Below are 15,993 nucleotides of genomic sequence, written 5' to 3' on the forward strand. Positions count from 1 at the left end.
ATAATTTATATACAGAGAACCTAACACCATGAGGTATTATTTTATTTTACTAATTTAATACTATCAAGCATTAAATTAGAAAAATAGATGAAATTCAGAGGAGGGAGGGGGCTGGACATTAGTTAGTTATAACAGCTGGTGATTATTGAACTGTAATATGCCTTTAGTCTTGTATAGGCTCAACGGAAACTAACATTTAATGTACATAATTCTATAGAGGACACATTACATTATACAGATGAAATAATTGAGGCATGGTGAGGCTAAGTTGCCCATGGTCACACTGCAGGTGAGTAAGCCGCAAATGGGAAACCAGGTAGCCTCCATCCAGAGCATAGTCACACTCTTCATTACAGACTGGCTGTCAATAGAAACTTGAAGAGGAGGAGATGGATGCTGAAACTTCCAAGAATTATGTGACATTGATCAGGATGGTGGAGAAAAAAGGAGAAGGCATTCCTGTTTCAGACTTGGTGTAATGCTGAATGTCAAAACGGTGAAAACACAAACGTGTGCGTGCACACACACACACACACATACACATACACACACAGGCCAAACAGTTCTTTATCCCCTTGATTCTCAGTTTCTCCCAGAGGAAAACTGATGAGGAAGAAAAATGGGAACAGAACTAGCCAGTATCTGGTCTAGAGTAGAGTTAGGATCAGAGTCTGCATTTTTTCCACAGTGTGTTTTGAATTGTGGCGGCTCTGGAATGACCCGTGGTGATGTGGTAAAGTTGAACTCTTAGAGATGTCAGAAATACTTTAGATGCAGAACTCGAAAGTCTGGCAGGCCAGTGTTGGTCTTCTTACTGCCCCAGGAGAGAGTCTTGCTAGTTGCCTGTGTACAGAAAGGAAAAGTACTCAAGCCACCAGTAGTGGGGTACTTATATATCCAAGATAGGAGATGTCCAGTGATGATGTCGAGGCTATGCATCTGGGTTTTACCTGGACAGTTTTGACCTGCTGTCTAAATCCAGGGTATGAAATCACATAAAAACAAACAAACCTTGGGTAGTCTATAAGGAACAATGTGCAGGGAGCAGTTGCTATTGACACTTTCCTGGTGAGGTGTGCCTTTCAGATGCTGGTCGGCTTACTCCACACCTGAGTCCCCATTGCTCTGAAGCTCCCCAGACCAAGCTGTGTCTTGGGGAGGTTGTCATAATCACCAACCTTGGCTTGAAGCTTCTACAGAGATGCTAACCACACAACAGCAGCTGGTGCTAGAGGCATCCAAATTTTTTACTTTATCCCCTACAAATCTACTACCGGCTGTGGTTGGTGAATCACCAGGGAAAGATCTGGATTGGCAGTGAGGACAGAGGTGGGAAATGACCCAGGCAGAGTCCTTTTATTAGGAGCACAGATGACCTGCTTAGAATGTAACAAAGTTCCCACACCTGTCCTTGAAATGATTCATTGTCTTCTTCTGTCTCTCATAACAATCTAGTAGTTTACACTTCTTCTAGCCTTTCCAAAATTATTCTTCACCCTTAAATGAAGAACAAAAGGAACATGTTTATTTTTTCAAAAATGTTCATTACACACACTATATTCTAGACACTGTCAAACCACTGCAGTTATGGTCCAAAACCAGGACACATAGTCCCATAACAGATCATTTCATGTCAATAAAAACACATGTTTTCTGTATATATAGCTATCATTGTTTAAAGATTGCTAGACTTGTGAGTCATTTGCAAAGACTACTTCAACAAATATATTACAATGTTTAAAATGCTATGTTTGTCTGGTCTTTTAAATTGCTGGTTGTTTCACTGTCTCACCAGGCAAATTGGAGACAATCTGATTGTCCCTGGAGGAGTGAAGACCATCGAAGCCAATGGGAAGATGGTGATCCCTGGAGGCATCGACGTCCACACTCACTTCCAGATGCCGTACAAGGGAATGACCACCGTGGATGACTTCTTCCAAGGCACAAAGGCTGCCTTAGCAGGTGGCACCACCATGATCAGTAAGTCTTCAGATTTTGCACACTCCTGATGCCCCAAGGTGTGTGCTTTACAACTGTACCAACCAAAGTGCTCCCTGATGGTATCTGGTATGCTTCTTTCAAGACATTTTACCTTATTGGACCTGAGAAAAGCAGGTTGGTCGAAGGAAATTGACAGCTCCGTGTAGCTGTGTAGAGGACAGTCATGAAGCTCATGATCATAAATGCAGCTAAGAGAATGATAATTCACAGAGAGAATGATAGTTCAGACTTGCAGTTCTTGGGAAAATAGTGGGCTTCAGTGGATTTAGTGCTATTTCATCTGTGCTGTATTCGGACCAATTTGTATCTTTAAGATGAGGCAAAGCTGTGAGAGTGGTTTTCCTTGTGTTTTGTTTTTTGGTTTTGTTTTGTTTCTGGTAACTTGTAATTCCAAAGAAGCCTAGGGAGTTGCATGCCATTGGATTACCGAACCCATAGCATTCCAGGGCAGTCCTTCCTGTCCTGAAGCAATCTCAATGAATTGGGCCCTATTCCGGCACTGGCTCCAAACTTGGTCAACCAGAGCACTGTTTATTTTAACATCATATACATCCAACCCTGCGTAGGGAACAGCCTGAGCCCTAGAATCACCCACTGCTCATGCACCTCTTTTGGCAGGGTTCAGCTTTAGCTAGTTGGGTGTGGAAGCCCAGGAAAACTGCATCAAGGCCATAAAAGGTGCAGTCCAGGGAGATGAAAGCATTTCTCCAGTCCCAGGGGAAAGCAGCTGACTTCTTGGCTGTTGCTGCCCATGAAAGCCCTGGTGTTGCTCCAGACATTAGCGATGTCGCTGCTGCATGCATTTGCTTTCCGATAAGTGCACTCAGGCTGCCTTTGACACAAGGCAGAGAAAGTGAGTGATCTTGTCTTGGCTTTCTGCCATGTGGGCGCACAGTGGGACCTGCTCAGCTAGCCTGAGATGCACATCCTGCTTGAACTTTTGTGTTAGGAATGGGTGAAACCAAGATCTGGTGACAAGGGTAAAGCAGAGCAGGAGCCACAGAAAGCTTTTGTGTCCCTCACAGGTAACTTAGAAACCCTAAATATGCAAAATAAATAGATAAATAAATAAGAAACCTTATGATCCCACATCACTGTTAGAGTTGGCTGTCTACACACATTTTCCCCATTTAACAACAATAATCATCATATTTGTACTGTATTTTAGCCTGACGTTTTCACTAAATTATATATCCTGAATATCTTTCCACTCTTTATTTTTTTTTCCCTACCACAATATTTAAAAACGGATGCCTAACCATTGATTTATGTATTTAAACAAACTTCCCTATTATTAAAGGCTTGAATTATTTTCAGGTTTTCCACTTATATAAATATATTAGCACAATCCTTGAAACTGAAATTTTGCATACATAATAATAAATAAGCCACACTTATTTCCATAGGAATAACTCTTAAGCATGGGAATAATTATTGAATTAAGGTATGAAAAATGTCCATATTTTTTATATATATTTCAAAATTGTTCTCAGGAGAGTTGTACCAATTCACACGTTACCTCAGCTGCCCAGGGGAGGGGGGAATATGAGAGAGGAACTTTTACATTATCCCCACCAATTGTAGATGTGGTGATTTTTTTAAAAATTATTAATTGTTGCAGGGGAAAGAGTAGTTTTGGACCACAAAGAAACTGGATTCTTACCAGAAAATTCACATGTAAATGAGATCTTTGGGCCTCAGTTTCACTTACCTGATGCCGCCCTTTTTGCATAAGTAAACAGAAGCACCTTGATTTCTTGTACCTGGTGTAGCTTTAAAGTGCTTCCTCCCACCCTGGGAAGAGAGCCCAATTTTATCAACAGTGACTCGGCCCTGTAATAACAGCACCTAGTGGGCATTCATTGCTGGCTAACATTTACTGAGCACTTACCACGTGCCCAGCATCAAGTAAAGCACTTTACATGACTTTTACCATTTAGTGATATAACAAACTGAGATGGAAGATGCCATTACATCCTGTTGTCCACCTTGTCACCTGTTTCGAGGAGAGAAAACAGAGATTTAGAGAAACTAGTAATTTGTCCCAAATCCCATAACTAAGAGACATTTAACGCTTCAGCATTGTGGAGCTATCAGGGAACACTTTCTAAGTTTAATGTCATAGTTAAGCAAGCAGGCACAGGCCTGGTAGGGGGAGCGGACCCCTGTCTAAGTCACCATCTGGGTCTCTATCGTCCAGTTGACCACGTGGTGCCGGAGCCTGAGTCTGGCCTGACGGAGGCCTATGAGAAGTGGCGTGAGTGGGCTGATGGGAAGAGCTGCTGTGACTATGCCCTGCATGTGGACATCACCCACTGGAACGACAGCGTCAAGCAGGAAGTGCAGAACCTCATCAAGGACAAAGGTCAGCCCCAGCGTGCCCTCCTCCCTCTTCCCTTGGCTTCTCCTGCCTCTCCATCCCACATTGTCCACCCAATTGAGTCACTTCTTGCTTGGAGTCTTGAACATTACACATAAGTACTGGATGTAGGAGTTCTACTTTGTTACTCAATCTTACTTCCCACAGGATCCTCATGAGCTGGAGATCATTACTCCTGCTTTGCAGATGGAGACGCTCAGGGTCAGATTAAGTGCCTAAGATCACAGTGTTAGTAAGCAGTAGATCTATCCAAAGTCAATGCTGTTCCCTTCTGGGCAGTGTTACTCATTTTTTTTCAGAGGAAAAATCTAAGGAGAGTTTCACTTACCCAACAGAAGGTCACATGGTTAGCAAATATGAAATTAGGAATTTTTTTAGCCTCTATTATTTTGACTCCAGAGTCATAAACCATTATTATTAGATAACAATAGCATCCTAAGGAAAGGAGCAAAGATATGCTGGTACATGGGCTAGGAACATAGGATATGAAAATTGTGTATGTGTGTATGTGTGTGTTCTCTCAATGAGGACATGATTTAGGTCCCATTATCTTATTAGAGTCTTCTGTTCTCTACTTCTTTCTATGATTTGGTCTTTAGCTCTTCAACACATGTACCCACATACCCGACACATGCACACCTAGGTACCATGTGCTCAGCACTGTGAAGCAGCCCAAAGGATTTAGGGAAGTTCAGGTGCCTCTGCTGAGCATCCAATGCAAAAGGAAGCCATCCCAAGCAGAGCAACAGAACACATGCCTCAAGATGCAAGCATGGTTATCATATTAGTTGTCTAGACAATGCTAGGAGCTCAGCAAAGAGTGTGTGCCCGAGTTGAGGGGAAATGATGAACTCTCAAAAGATGAGCTGTTCTTTCTATCCATCTCCTTTCTCCCAAGCCCTACCCAACCCTTGGGGACACAGAAAGTGACATTAGCTCCCTCCCTTCTCTCTGTATCTTCTTTTACTCAGGGTATCTCAACAGGGGTAGAAAGTTGAGTGGTTTTAACAACCACATAGGGTCGGGTCACTGCATGGGTGACATAGAGGCTTTCGGGAAGAGTAGTGTTGGGGAAAACTGCCCTGAGTTGAACCACTCTGGGTAGGGATGTTCTCAAATTATAATCCATTTTTGGCCTGGAACACTGTGGGCTGAGATGGCCTTAATGGTTAAAGACCAAAATTGTCTTCCTTTCCTCAAAATGATCCCCTATTCCCAAGTCCCACCTATTTATTTTGGGTGAAAATTAAATAGCTCTTTCCTTATAACTCATATGACTTAGGTATTAAAAACTTGCTTTCTGCCTCTATTAGCTCTTCTAGTTCCCAAATTTGGGATTGATCTCTCTCTCCCTCTCTTTTTCCCTCTGATACCAGAGATTAAACCCAGCAGTGCTTAACCACTCAGCCACATTCCCAGGCCATTTTTGTTTTTCATTTTGAGACAAGGTCTTGTAAAGTTGCTTAGGGCCTAGCTAAATTGCTGAGGCTGACTTTGAACTTGCCGTCCTCCTGCCTCAGCCTCCTGAGCCGCTAGGATTACAGGTGTGTGCCATACTTGCCTGAAGAACAATTCTTAAAACTGCATGTAGGGCAAATATCTTTTTGTTACAAAATCATGAGGAGTATTATTAGGTTGACATATCCAGATTTGAATTTGAACTTTGCTCTTTAAACAAACTGTAGAGAATGGAAAGCAAAAGTAGTTTTTCTGTTTTTGTTTTTTTACAGAAAACAGTATCTATAGATATAATCAGAAGTACAAATTCGTTAACCAGAAAAGATTCCTATGCCTGCTGGCATCTTAGAAGCAGGTTTTAAAGAGTTTAATTTTGTTTCCTTCATTCTCCTCTTGGACACCACACCCTGCACAGGCATGGTGGTGGAGAAAGCATTCATTAATAGTGAGATAAACATATCCCAGGAGACCCATCGTGGAGACCAGCATTCTGTCAAAATGGATGCTCAGAACTCTCCTTCATTGTGTTATCAACCATTGTCAACCACTGTTTTGTATCGAGTGTCCAACACAGAGGTAACAACACATGTCAATGTGCACAGCCACCTTATGAAGTAGGATATTGTTATTTTTCCATTTTATGGATGAGGAAATCAAGGCCCAGGGAGTTAAGTACTCTCAACTCACTGAAATATGTGGTGGATCCACTCACCCCAGTGAGTGACCACAGCTACTGTGCTAGACTGATTCTCCATGGTGTCTGCTGCTTGGGGGCAATGTCTAAGTTTATTGGCCTCCTGGGCTGCTGTGCTGGAGGTGGAAGGTGAAAAGTAGGGCAGAAGAAGAGACCATTCTGCTTTGACATCATTTAGGAACTACTGATTTTTATAGGAAAGGGGCGGGTATAATAGAACGTTCTTGGAGGATTCCAAGTATCGGCTTTATATTGAACAAGCACCTGAGTAATGTGCTTGGGTCCCATGGGTGACAGAGTGGGAGTAAAGATGAAGGGTGGTTGTGATAATGTCTCCTGTTTTTTCTCCCGTCCCTGTCTTGCAGGGGTTAACTCCTTCATGGTTTACATGGCCTATAAGGATTTATATCAAGTGTCCAACACAGAGGTAACAACACATTTGCTATGTGGTTTGGGGTATTTTGACAAATTTCATAGTGTTGCTGTTGACCTTGGCCCTTCTGACATGAGTCACTGTGGTCACTGTGGGAGACTGCTGGGCGAGCGTGCTTCTTGAAGTCCTTGCAGTCCATGCTGCATTAAAAATAAGGTAATGGGCAGGGTGCCTATGGCAAGACAGAGAGCTAGATTTCCACTAGGAGCAGCTTTCTTGAAGGCAAAGAGGAAGGGCGTGCCTAAATCTCCATCTATAGCATGATCCCTTATAATCTCATTGGAAGTGCGGGGCTCTTTGCCAACAAGATCGGGAGGGCCTCCTGCCATTTGGACTAATTGTACCAACTTGCCTCTGACTCTGTCCCTAGAAAGTCATGTCATGTGTTGGTGTTAGACCAATCTCCAGTATCACAGAAAATGTAAGAAATTAGTTCCCATGCCTCCTGGTTAAAGGGTGAAGGTAGGTCTGTCTTGAGTCGTTCAGAGATAAGGGTTTCATGTTTTGTGTTAGCTGTGACAGGGCTGTTAATGCCTTTCTGGAGCCCTTGTTGAGAAAGATTCTAAAGCTGTGTCTCAGCTCAGTAGGAAGTGATTCCATTAAAAATGTGTGTCAGAGGTAGAGGAGAGGGGCCAGCAGCACTTTGTCACATGTTTATCCTGCCTCTCCAGGAGTCAGGACAGCTTCTGCATTTAGATAGGACCTCCGAGAGAGTTTCTTTGGACTACACTCCTCTTTGCTCATGCATATTTTAGTCTGTTTTCCTAGTTCCTGATATCTTCTGGTTTATTCCATTTATTTTAGCTCTGGCTTTAGTAATTGGTCTTTATGTGAAGTTGCTCAAAGTGGCTGTGAAGGGGACAAAGATTCATTTCTATTTCAGCTCTATGAGATCTTCACCTGCCTGGGAGAACTGGGAGCCATTGCTCAAGTCCATGCCGAGAATGGAGATATCATTGCCCAGGTAACCCCGTTGCTCTCTGGGGCATGCTTTCTGTTTGGGCGTTGCTTTCTGGGTCTGCTTCCATTTGTTTCCTTATTTGTTCAGCGTTGCTTCAGCTCTCAGCATGTGCAAGGCTCCATCATAAGCAGGTTACTAATGGCAGAACTTGCCCTGAAGAATCTTACAGTCTGCACAAAAGGTGAAAGGAGGCGGGATGAAGACAAACACAGAGAAACTAGAAGATGCTGTACAACAGGAAGCCGTCTGGCCCTCCTGGAGAATCAGAATGGGAATTTTGAAAGAAGAGGCTTTCAATTTGGGCCATTTAATGGGAAGGCAGTGCTGATTCTCTCCTGAAAATGAGTCAAAACTGTAGAACATTCTCTGTCCTAACGAAAAACCCTAAGGCAGCATTTCTCAGAAGCCAGGAATCCAATCCAAGTCTGGTGAACCTACTGCCTTAGATAATAAAATTTAGGTCTTGGGGGAATCAGAAATCTCATGCATTTCCTAGAAATCACATTGAAAAACCAAGGAAAGACTGAAGAAAGCAGAGGCCCCAAGGCCCAATTGACCATTTGTAAGGAAGCAGAGAACCACTCCCACTCATCTCCTGGGTTGCTTAATGGAATAGATGAACAGATGTGTCCTAGGCAGGGTTTGCTTAATCTCAGGAACATTCAGCATTGGCCTCTGCTAGGAGGAAGCAACCAAGATAGAAGAGGGAGCTCTCTCAGTCTACTGGCTAGCACCAGTGAGAACCATCATTCATTCTTTGAAAGAGTGTGTCCTGAGTACTTTGCACCAGGCACTGGTCTATAAAAGTGAGCCAAAGCGGATGCATTCCATACTCACAAGTACCAGGCTGTGCCTTCATTTCAGATGTCTGGGACTTGGTGAATGTGACTGGCAGGGGTGTGGAGCCATGCCTAGGCAGACCCTCATCTCAAACCCATTAGCTTCCTAGCAGGTGCCGTTTGGTGAACACTTTCTACTGCGTGCCAGGCACTGGTGAGTGCTGTAGTGTATTCTCATTTAGTTTTCTTCCAGCCCTCCAAAGATGCTACTATCCTCCCTGTTTCATAGACAAGAACATTGAGGCTCAGAGGGATTGACCCAAAGATCACAGGAGATAACTAGGAAAAATAGATGTCAACCTCTAAAGTGATTTGCCTTGGGGGGCATCTTTACCCAGAGATGGTGTATCTGGGGTACCTTGCTTCTCAAGCCCAGTCACAGGCCCCCTGGGGACACAGTGCCCCTGCAGTGTGCTCCAGCTGTTGTGATTTCAGACTCTGAATGCTCTCGCTTGTAGGGGAGAGGAGCCAACTGTGCAGTTTCCTCTCACTTATGACCAAGGAGACTAATTAGGACCCTAGCAGTGCATCCCCCACATACCCAGACATAGTGAAATCATTTTCCATAGAGGGCCCAGTTGCCTTGCTCCGGGGGGGGGGGGGGGGTGTTTCAGGACTGCTAGTCCTCTCTCGTCTCCAAGTGTTCAGTTGGGGAGCCAGAGGTCCCAGCCCGCCCCCCCAGCTGGAATCCAAACTCCTGGCTCCTTCATTCCAGCCTCAGTAGAGGCAAAGGGACTCCAGCCCTCAGACCCTCATCTCAGCTCCTTTCCCCTTGTGGCCTCTCAGGGCAGACATTTGTTTCTCTGGTCCCCCTACACCCCCACTCTTCTCCTACCTTGGGGAGATCTGTTCTCAGTCAGGAAAGGAATAAGGGCATGTTTCCATTTGGATGAGTTTCTTTGTGTGTGTTTATTAAATTCAGCTTGAGCTGAAAGATTTTATCACATTGTCTAAATGGAGACAGCTGCTGTACTGAGTTTCTTGGTGCATTTCTGCAAGTGATTTAAGAGTGAGAAGTCTTTTCCTCTGGGTACCAACAAGGGCAAGTTTCAAATTTTCAAATTGGCAGATAGTCTGAGAGGCCTACTATGTGCCAGGCCTTGGAGAGAGAGGATGAAGAATGGGCTCCTTTTCTCACTGGCACAAGCCACAAGGGTTCCATGACCACATCTGATATTTGGTTGTAACTGATGAACGCCTCACTGCCCTGGACCCCAGTGTCAGGCACCATTGATGGGTCTTCATGTTGCCATTTCTAATCTTGCAGCTGTAGGAGAACCATGGATTTTAGAGTAGGGCTTTCCAACATGAGCAATACATTAGAATCACTAGGTTTTATGGATTCCAGAGATTCTGATTGAGTAGTTCAGTAGTAGGGTTCAGGAAAGTGTACGTTGAAGATGTATCCCTGGTGAATGTATTTGGAAATGACTGCTTGAGCTAGCTTCACCTTCTGCATTATCCTTGCACACCTGTACCATGCAGAAAGCGAGTGTCGTGTAATTCCCAAGAAGCTCTGGCTGTGAGCCTTCACCTTTAATTACTTGGGGCAATTCAGAGTGAATACCCACAAGAGTTTGGAAGAAATATTATCCAGTCCAGACTCAACCAATGAAAACTACAAGAATGAAAAGTGGAGGTGCTTCATCAGGAAAAAATCAGTTTCTGACCTTGTTGGGTTTCTTTTTTCTTCCCTTTTTGTATTGGTTTTAGTACCTGCATTTGCATTTTCCTTTTTATTCCATAAAAAAACAAGAGGAGTTCTTTTCCAGGTGGTCATAATTCTTTCTTCTAGATCTCATAGTTGCAAAGTGAGACAAGGCTTGCTCCATTCACCATTTCCCCTGCAATACCAGAATACTCCCAGGCCATTAGGCTAGGCTTGCTGGAGCAGAAGTTCTTAGGAACCAGTTATTTCAGAGTGAATGCCAGCAAAACTGTAGATGTAGTGGCTTAGAGTTTCTGCCAGTTCCAATTAGCCCCTGTGTGTGTTCACTGCCCAGCCACCTGCTTCTTTGTGAAAGCTGGCCAGAAGTCAGAGGAATTTAGCAACCAACCACGAGGGGCAGGCAGTTCTGCAGTATCCACAATGTAGTTAAATAGAATTTGAACCAAAACACTAATTTAAGTAATGCTGTCTAGAGGCATTATTTTGTCTGGTTAAATTCTGAATCCATTAATTTAAGCCACGGTGTTAAAGCATAAAAACTGAGAGGGGTTTGTTAACTGTAGATTGCTAGGATTCAGCCTTGCATCTTCTGATCTGAAGGCCAGAATAGGGCCAGAAATCTTCATCACTACAAAAGCATCTCAGGTGATTGTGATGTAGGTGGTGGGTGAACCACACTTTGGGGAATGCAGCACTAAACGGTAAACTCCATGAGGTCAGAGGCTGTATCACTTTAATTCAAGTGCTTAACCCAGAGCCTAGCATGAAGCTGATATTCAGCCCATTTTGTTTAATAAAAGGGTTTAAAGTGCATGAATGAACAAACCAACAAGTTAAGCAAGCATATGCTCAGAGGCAGCTGAAATAGATGACAAGTAAGTGATTTGATGTGACTTCTGATGCTTAATGCAGACAAAAAGTGGACCCTTTAATAGACTCACTGTCTTCCTCCTAATAAAAGGAAACCACGCTTAAATTTTTCCCCCACTTTTTAGTTAAGACTCTACCCTATATTTTAATTCTAAATATAGAATTAATATATTTGTTTCAGAGACATTTTTTCTTCTCAAGCACATTTTTTGATCAGAACATACCAGTGTAATTTTTTTTTTTTTCAAATCTTAGCTAAACTCGTTGAAGAATTTTAAAACTTTTTTTCTCATTCTAGGAGCAAACCCGGATGTTGGAAATTGGGATAACTGGCCCAGAAGGACATGTTCTGAGCAGACCAGAGGAGGTATGTTACAGGGCTGGAGGCCTAGGGGGTAGGGAAGGGGAGACAGAAGCAGTAGCAATGGGGGCTCTCTTTTTTACCAGAATCTTCTGGGAGACTCTTTTTATCACAGTCCTGGCCACCTAGCCATGGCCTGCCACTCCTTTGATTTTGAAGTGTTTCTGTTTGATCTTTTTCCTGAGCCACACATATACAAAGGTAGGAGTAAATATTGCTGAAAGGTGGTGAGAATTTATAAATACCAGACAGCAGTATTGGAACATTTCTTTCAAAGACTACTTTGGACTGATCCTGGCTCAAGGGCTGTGAGAAAATTAGAAAGGAATGTAAAGGAGATACTTCCTTTTGACCCCTTAATCTCTCTAAAGATAATACAAGTTGCAGTGTCCTCGGATTTTCAGTAGGAATGTTAAGTTTCTAATTTCTTTCTTCATCATTGTGAATCTTGGAGACATTTGTACTTATTCTTTATTTCATTTTGTGTTTTGAGTCTTGCAAAATTTTGCCTGTGAGTTTTTCACAGGGACCATGCCCATTGATTTGCATAAGGTGATGATTATATCCTGGTATGGAAGTTTCCCACATATAAAATAAATGATGATGTGCACCTATGTTTAGCAGCTGAAGAAGCCAGTAACTAGTGACTAGTGACTAGTGACTGATTACATTTCTCTGGGATGTCCACAACTTACCTGCTGGCATGGGGCATAGAGCTGAGGCTGCCATACGGCTGCAACTTGGCTTTGGGACAGCAACCAGGGACGGGTACCTGGAGTGAATTTAAAGCTCTTCATGTCAGTGAAGCAAATCCTGTTTCTGTTGTTGTTCCAAACTATACAAGAGGTAAAAGAAAGAATCAAAACCAGAAAAGATGCCATTCCATTGCACATTGCTTCTAGAGCTTTTTTTAAAAATTGAAATGTAATCAACAGATACAGAAAATTGTTCCTGTCATAAGGATGCAATTGCTTTTCACAAATTGGATACACTTGTTCAAGAAGCACACAGGTGGTGATAGAGAACATTATCAACTCCCAGAAACTCCCTGGTGTCTAATAACATTTTTGTTGCCCATTGAAATAATGTATAAGTTTGTGATCGGGATTCTAATTGTACAAGGTGTTCCTGAGAAGTCTGTCTCTTTAGTAATTCTGGGTGCTTTGGAAAGCTTACACACCTGACTGAGTCTGTAGTAACTGCATAGATTACCTCAGTTATCCTTGCTGCTGCTCTAGGTAGTTGGCATTGTATTGCACAGGTAAAGAAGCTGAGGCTCAGAGAAGTTAAGCGACTGACTGATCATGTTTGAAGGATTGGAAAATCATTTATGCAGTGTGAGCAGGCCAGAATGATCAGCACTGTTTGTGAAACTTTGTAAATGCTGGTCACTGGAGAGATGTGCTGGCAAGACGGATTTCTTCAGCAGCAGCCAGGGGATTTCAGAACAAAGTCTATTTTTGTTCCTTGGTTTGTTTTTTCAACCTCCTCCCCACCCCCACCATCCCAACCTTCTCTCAGTTCTGTCTCCTTTTTAGTAAAAAAAAAAAAAAAAAAAGCCTCTGAACTGCAAATCTCTACAACCCTGGAAACCCTTTTGGGTGAAGTTGGAAGGTGATGTAACCTTCCAAAGATAGTCATGTTGTCGAAGTGTGGAAGAACCTGCAGTTCTGGAGGGAATGACATCAAAGGGGTCAGGGCTGAGGTCAAGGGGGAGCTGAAGTGGTCAGCAAAGGCGTGAGGGGGTAGGAATGAGTGTAGGAGGGGCTGACCCCTCTTCAACTCAGAGCACACGCAGATTCCATCTCAAGTGATGCTGTTCAGAGTAGAACCCCAGGCACAGAGCAGCCGCTCCAGGGTAGGGCCTCTGGGTGCTCCAGATGGGAGACTGCATTCACCTGCACTAAGGGGCCTCCAGAATCTTGTCTGCATGGAATGAAGTGCAGGTTGAGGGTCGCCAGCTCAGTCATCAAGTTCCTGGAGCCTTTCTACTGATCTGCATCCACCACAAATAGTCACTGGTTTGCATTATACAACCACTGGGCATCTGCAAGCTATTTTTGGTGTTTTTTTTTTTTTTAAAAAAGCTCTGGGCTGCACTAGCAAACCAGAAAGTCATATCCATACAAAAGGGATCTGTTGCTGATTGAATGGAAAAATGCCAATGTCTCTGCTCTGGGCTCAATTGAACTAACTGGGGCTTTGGGTAGTAACACAGACTCTCACCTGGTCAGAAACTGTGATCAGCAGTAAGACCTAGAGCCACTCCTCAAAGGACACTTGCTTTGGCCCACAAGTGGGAGGATTAACTCATTTAATCCTCCCAGCAGCCCTGATTGACAGGTCCTGTTAGTATCCCCACATCAAAGACAAGGAAATAAGGTATTGAGAAGTTGTGCAAGGTACCTGAAGTCACACAGCCTGAAGCAGAATCAGGACTCAGAATCAGGCCATGCGAGAGAGCCTGAGCTCTCGGATCCTACTTTGTTAATAAAATAAGGGAAAACACATTACTTCTTGCTTAATAAATGCAACTGGGTTACTTAGCATATTTGAAAACTTGAATTCTACACTAGGGTGGGATGGAAGAGATCAATAATAAAAGAAGTCTTTGTGCTGAGAAGCCTGGGAATTATTTTTATAAGAAATGCCTCCTCGAATTAACCCTTTGCTGACCACCTATTGCTGCAGGGAAGGATTTGAGGAGCCACATGCCTAATTGCCTTTACTGGTTATTCCAGAGTGGATGGTGTGGTGATTGTATTTTCCCAAAGAATTTGCCCTGAGAAGACTAGGGAGCAGAGGCCTCCGTTTGGGTGCAGTATTTGTGATACCCCAGGGAAAGGAGAGAGGAGGTACAGGGAGAACTCTGGCTTTCGGGAGATCAGTACTTTCTCTGTTAAGTGATGATCTCAGGCAGCAGTCCTGTGCTTCACCCTCTCTTACCTCCATTTTACCAGGGAGGGTGGAAGCACCAAGGAGCTAAGTGAAGAGACACAGCAGGAGGGGGTGGGTCTGAGGCCATCCTGTTCCAGACCCTGCCAGGGTTTGAACCTCTGCATTGCTCACAGTATGTGGAGGTGCTGCGTGACAGGGGTGAGGCTCAGGTTCCTATTGACTCCTGGAAACATTCTTTTTTTCCTGCAGCTGGAAGCTGAGGCTGTGTTCCGTGCCATCACCATCGCCAGCCAGACCAACTGCCCCCTCTACATCACCAAGGTCATGAGCAAGAGTGCAGCCGATCTCATCTCACAAGCCAGGAAAAAAGGTGATTTGTGCTTCTAAGATCTCAGAGCCAGTGATGTACTGCAAAGCCCCTTTCCTCCCTGGCTGGTCCATCCTTCCTTCCCTGGCTGGTCCATGTAATATCAGTGCTCACTGCCTTATTGCCTTGCTCTCTAGAGAGCCTCTGCTACACCCAAGATCTTGAGATTTCTTCCACCTGTATATGAGCAAACGGAGGCAGTGATTTGTCTAAGACAACACAGCTCAAATCAGTTCTTCTGAGACTCAGTGCACCTTCCTTCCTCTTTTTGATCTGTCATTTTCGGTTCACATTATCTGAACTTTATAAATGGACTTATTAGTCTCCATTGCACTGATTACCCCCAACTGGCTTCAATAAGCAAACAGAAGTCAGTGGTTGGTTGTGGGTATTTCAGGCATAGATCGATTGAGGGGCTTCAACAGTGGCATTAGGACTCTATCAATCTTATTCCCTTCTTGACTCTCTTTCCTGCCTGATGGCTTTATGTTCAGTAGGTGACAAGAATAGAAGCCAGGAGACACCTTTTTTCTTCAGTTCTTGGTGAGACATGATGGAGAAGTAGAACATATCTTTTGCAGCAGCTCAAGCAATAATGTCCAGGAGCATGTAATTGTCTTGGTTGTGACCATATTCACATCACTGCACCAAAGACAGCTGTGGGGATGGATGGTCTAATGTGGCCAGGATTGGGGGCAGAATGCAGGGACAGGGCCCCACTGCCTGAGCACACAGTTTAGCACAAGGTATTTTAGCAAAGGGGCTGAATGGGTCTCCAGAGGATGTTTAAAACAATGGCTTCATGACCTGGGGCTCTATCCCTGTCAGCTTCTGCCTTCTCCTTTTCTCCACTCCTGTTTACTTGGGTTTCAGTTGCTTGGCTTGTGCTTAGCTTAAGTGTACTCCCATTTCAAAGCTCTCTGTTTTTGGTCCCTGGGCTCGATTGTGAAGTCGGGGAAATGAACGGTATGGTGGAGAAGCTGGAGATAAAGGTTCTGTGTTTGGTTGTGAAAGAGAATTGACCTTGCCTAGTTGTTCAGTGGCTACTGCTGTGTAGTGTCA

At 43.8% G+C, this 15,993-nt stretch overlaps 1 protein-coding gene across 2 annotated transcripts in view; it reads left to right on the plus strand.

Annotated features, from left to right (window-relative positions):
- Positions 1-15,993, plus strand: part of Dpysl3 (dihydropyrimidinase like 3) — a 104,783-nt gene that overhangs the window by 77,430 nt on the left and 11,360 nt on the right. For both annotated transcript variants that reach the window (XM_046460310.2, XM_046460312.2), the window contains exons 3-8: positions 1,796-1,980; positions 4,202-4,366; positions 6,899-6,960; positions 7,850-7,930; positions 11,604-11,672; positions 14,814-14,934. In XM_046460310.2, the coding sequence (XP_046316266.1) occupies positions 1,796-1,980; positions 4,202-4,366; positions 6,899-6,960; positions 7,850-7,930; positions 11,604-11,672; positions 14,814-14,934 (683 nt within the window). The remainder of the gene's footprint in view (positions 1-1,795; positions 1,981-4,201; positions 4,367-6,898; positions 6,961-7,849; positions 7,931-11,603; positions 11,673-14,813; positions 14,935-15,993) is intronic.

This window comes from Marmota monax, unplaced genomic scaffold, assembly GCF_021218885.2.
Source record: "Marmota monax isolate L192 unplaced genomic scaffold, Marmota_monax_Labrador192_F-V1.1 WCK01_AAM20220418_F8-fsc00006, whole genome shotgun sequence".
In the NCBI taxonomy this organism is placed as follows: domain Eukaryota; kingdom Metazoa; phylum Chordata; class Mammalia; order Rodentia; family Sciuridae; genus Marmota; species Marmota monax.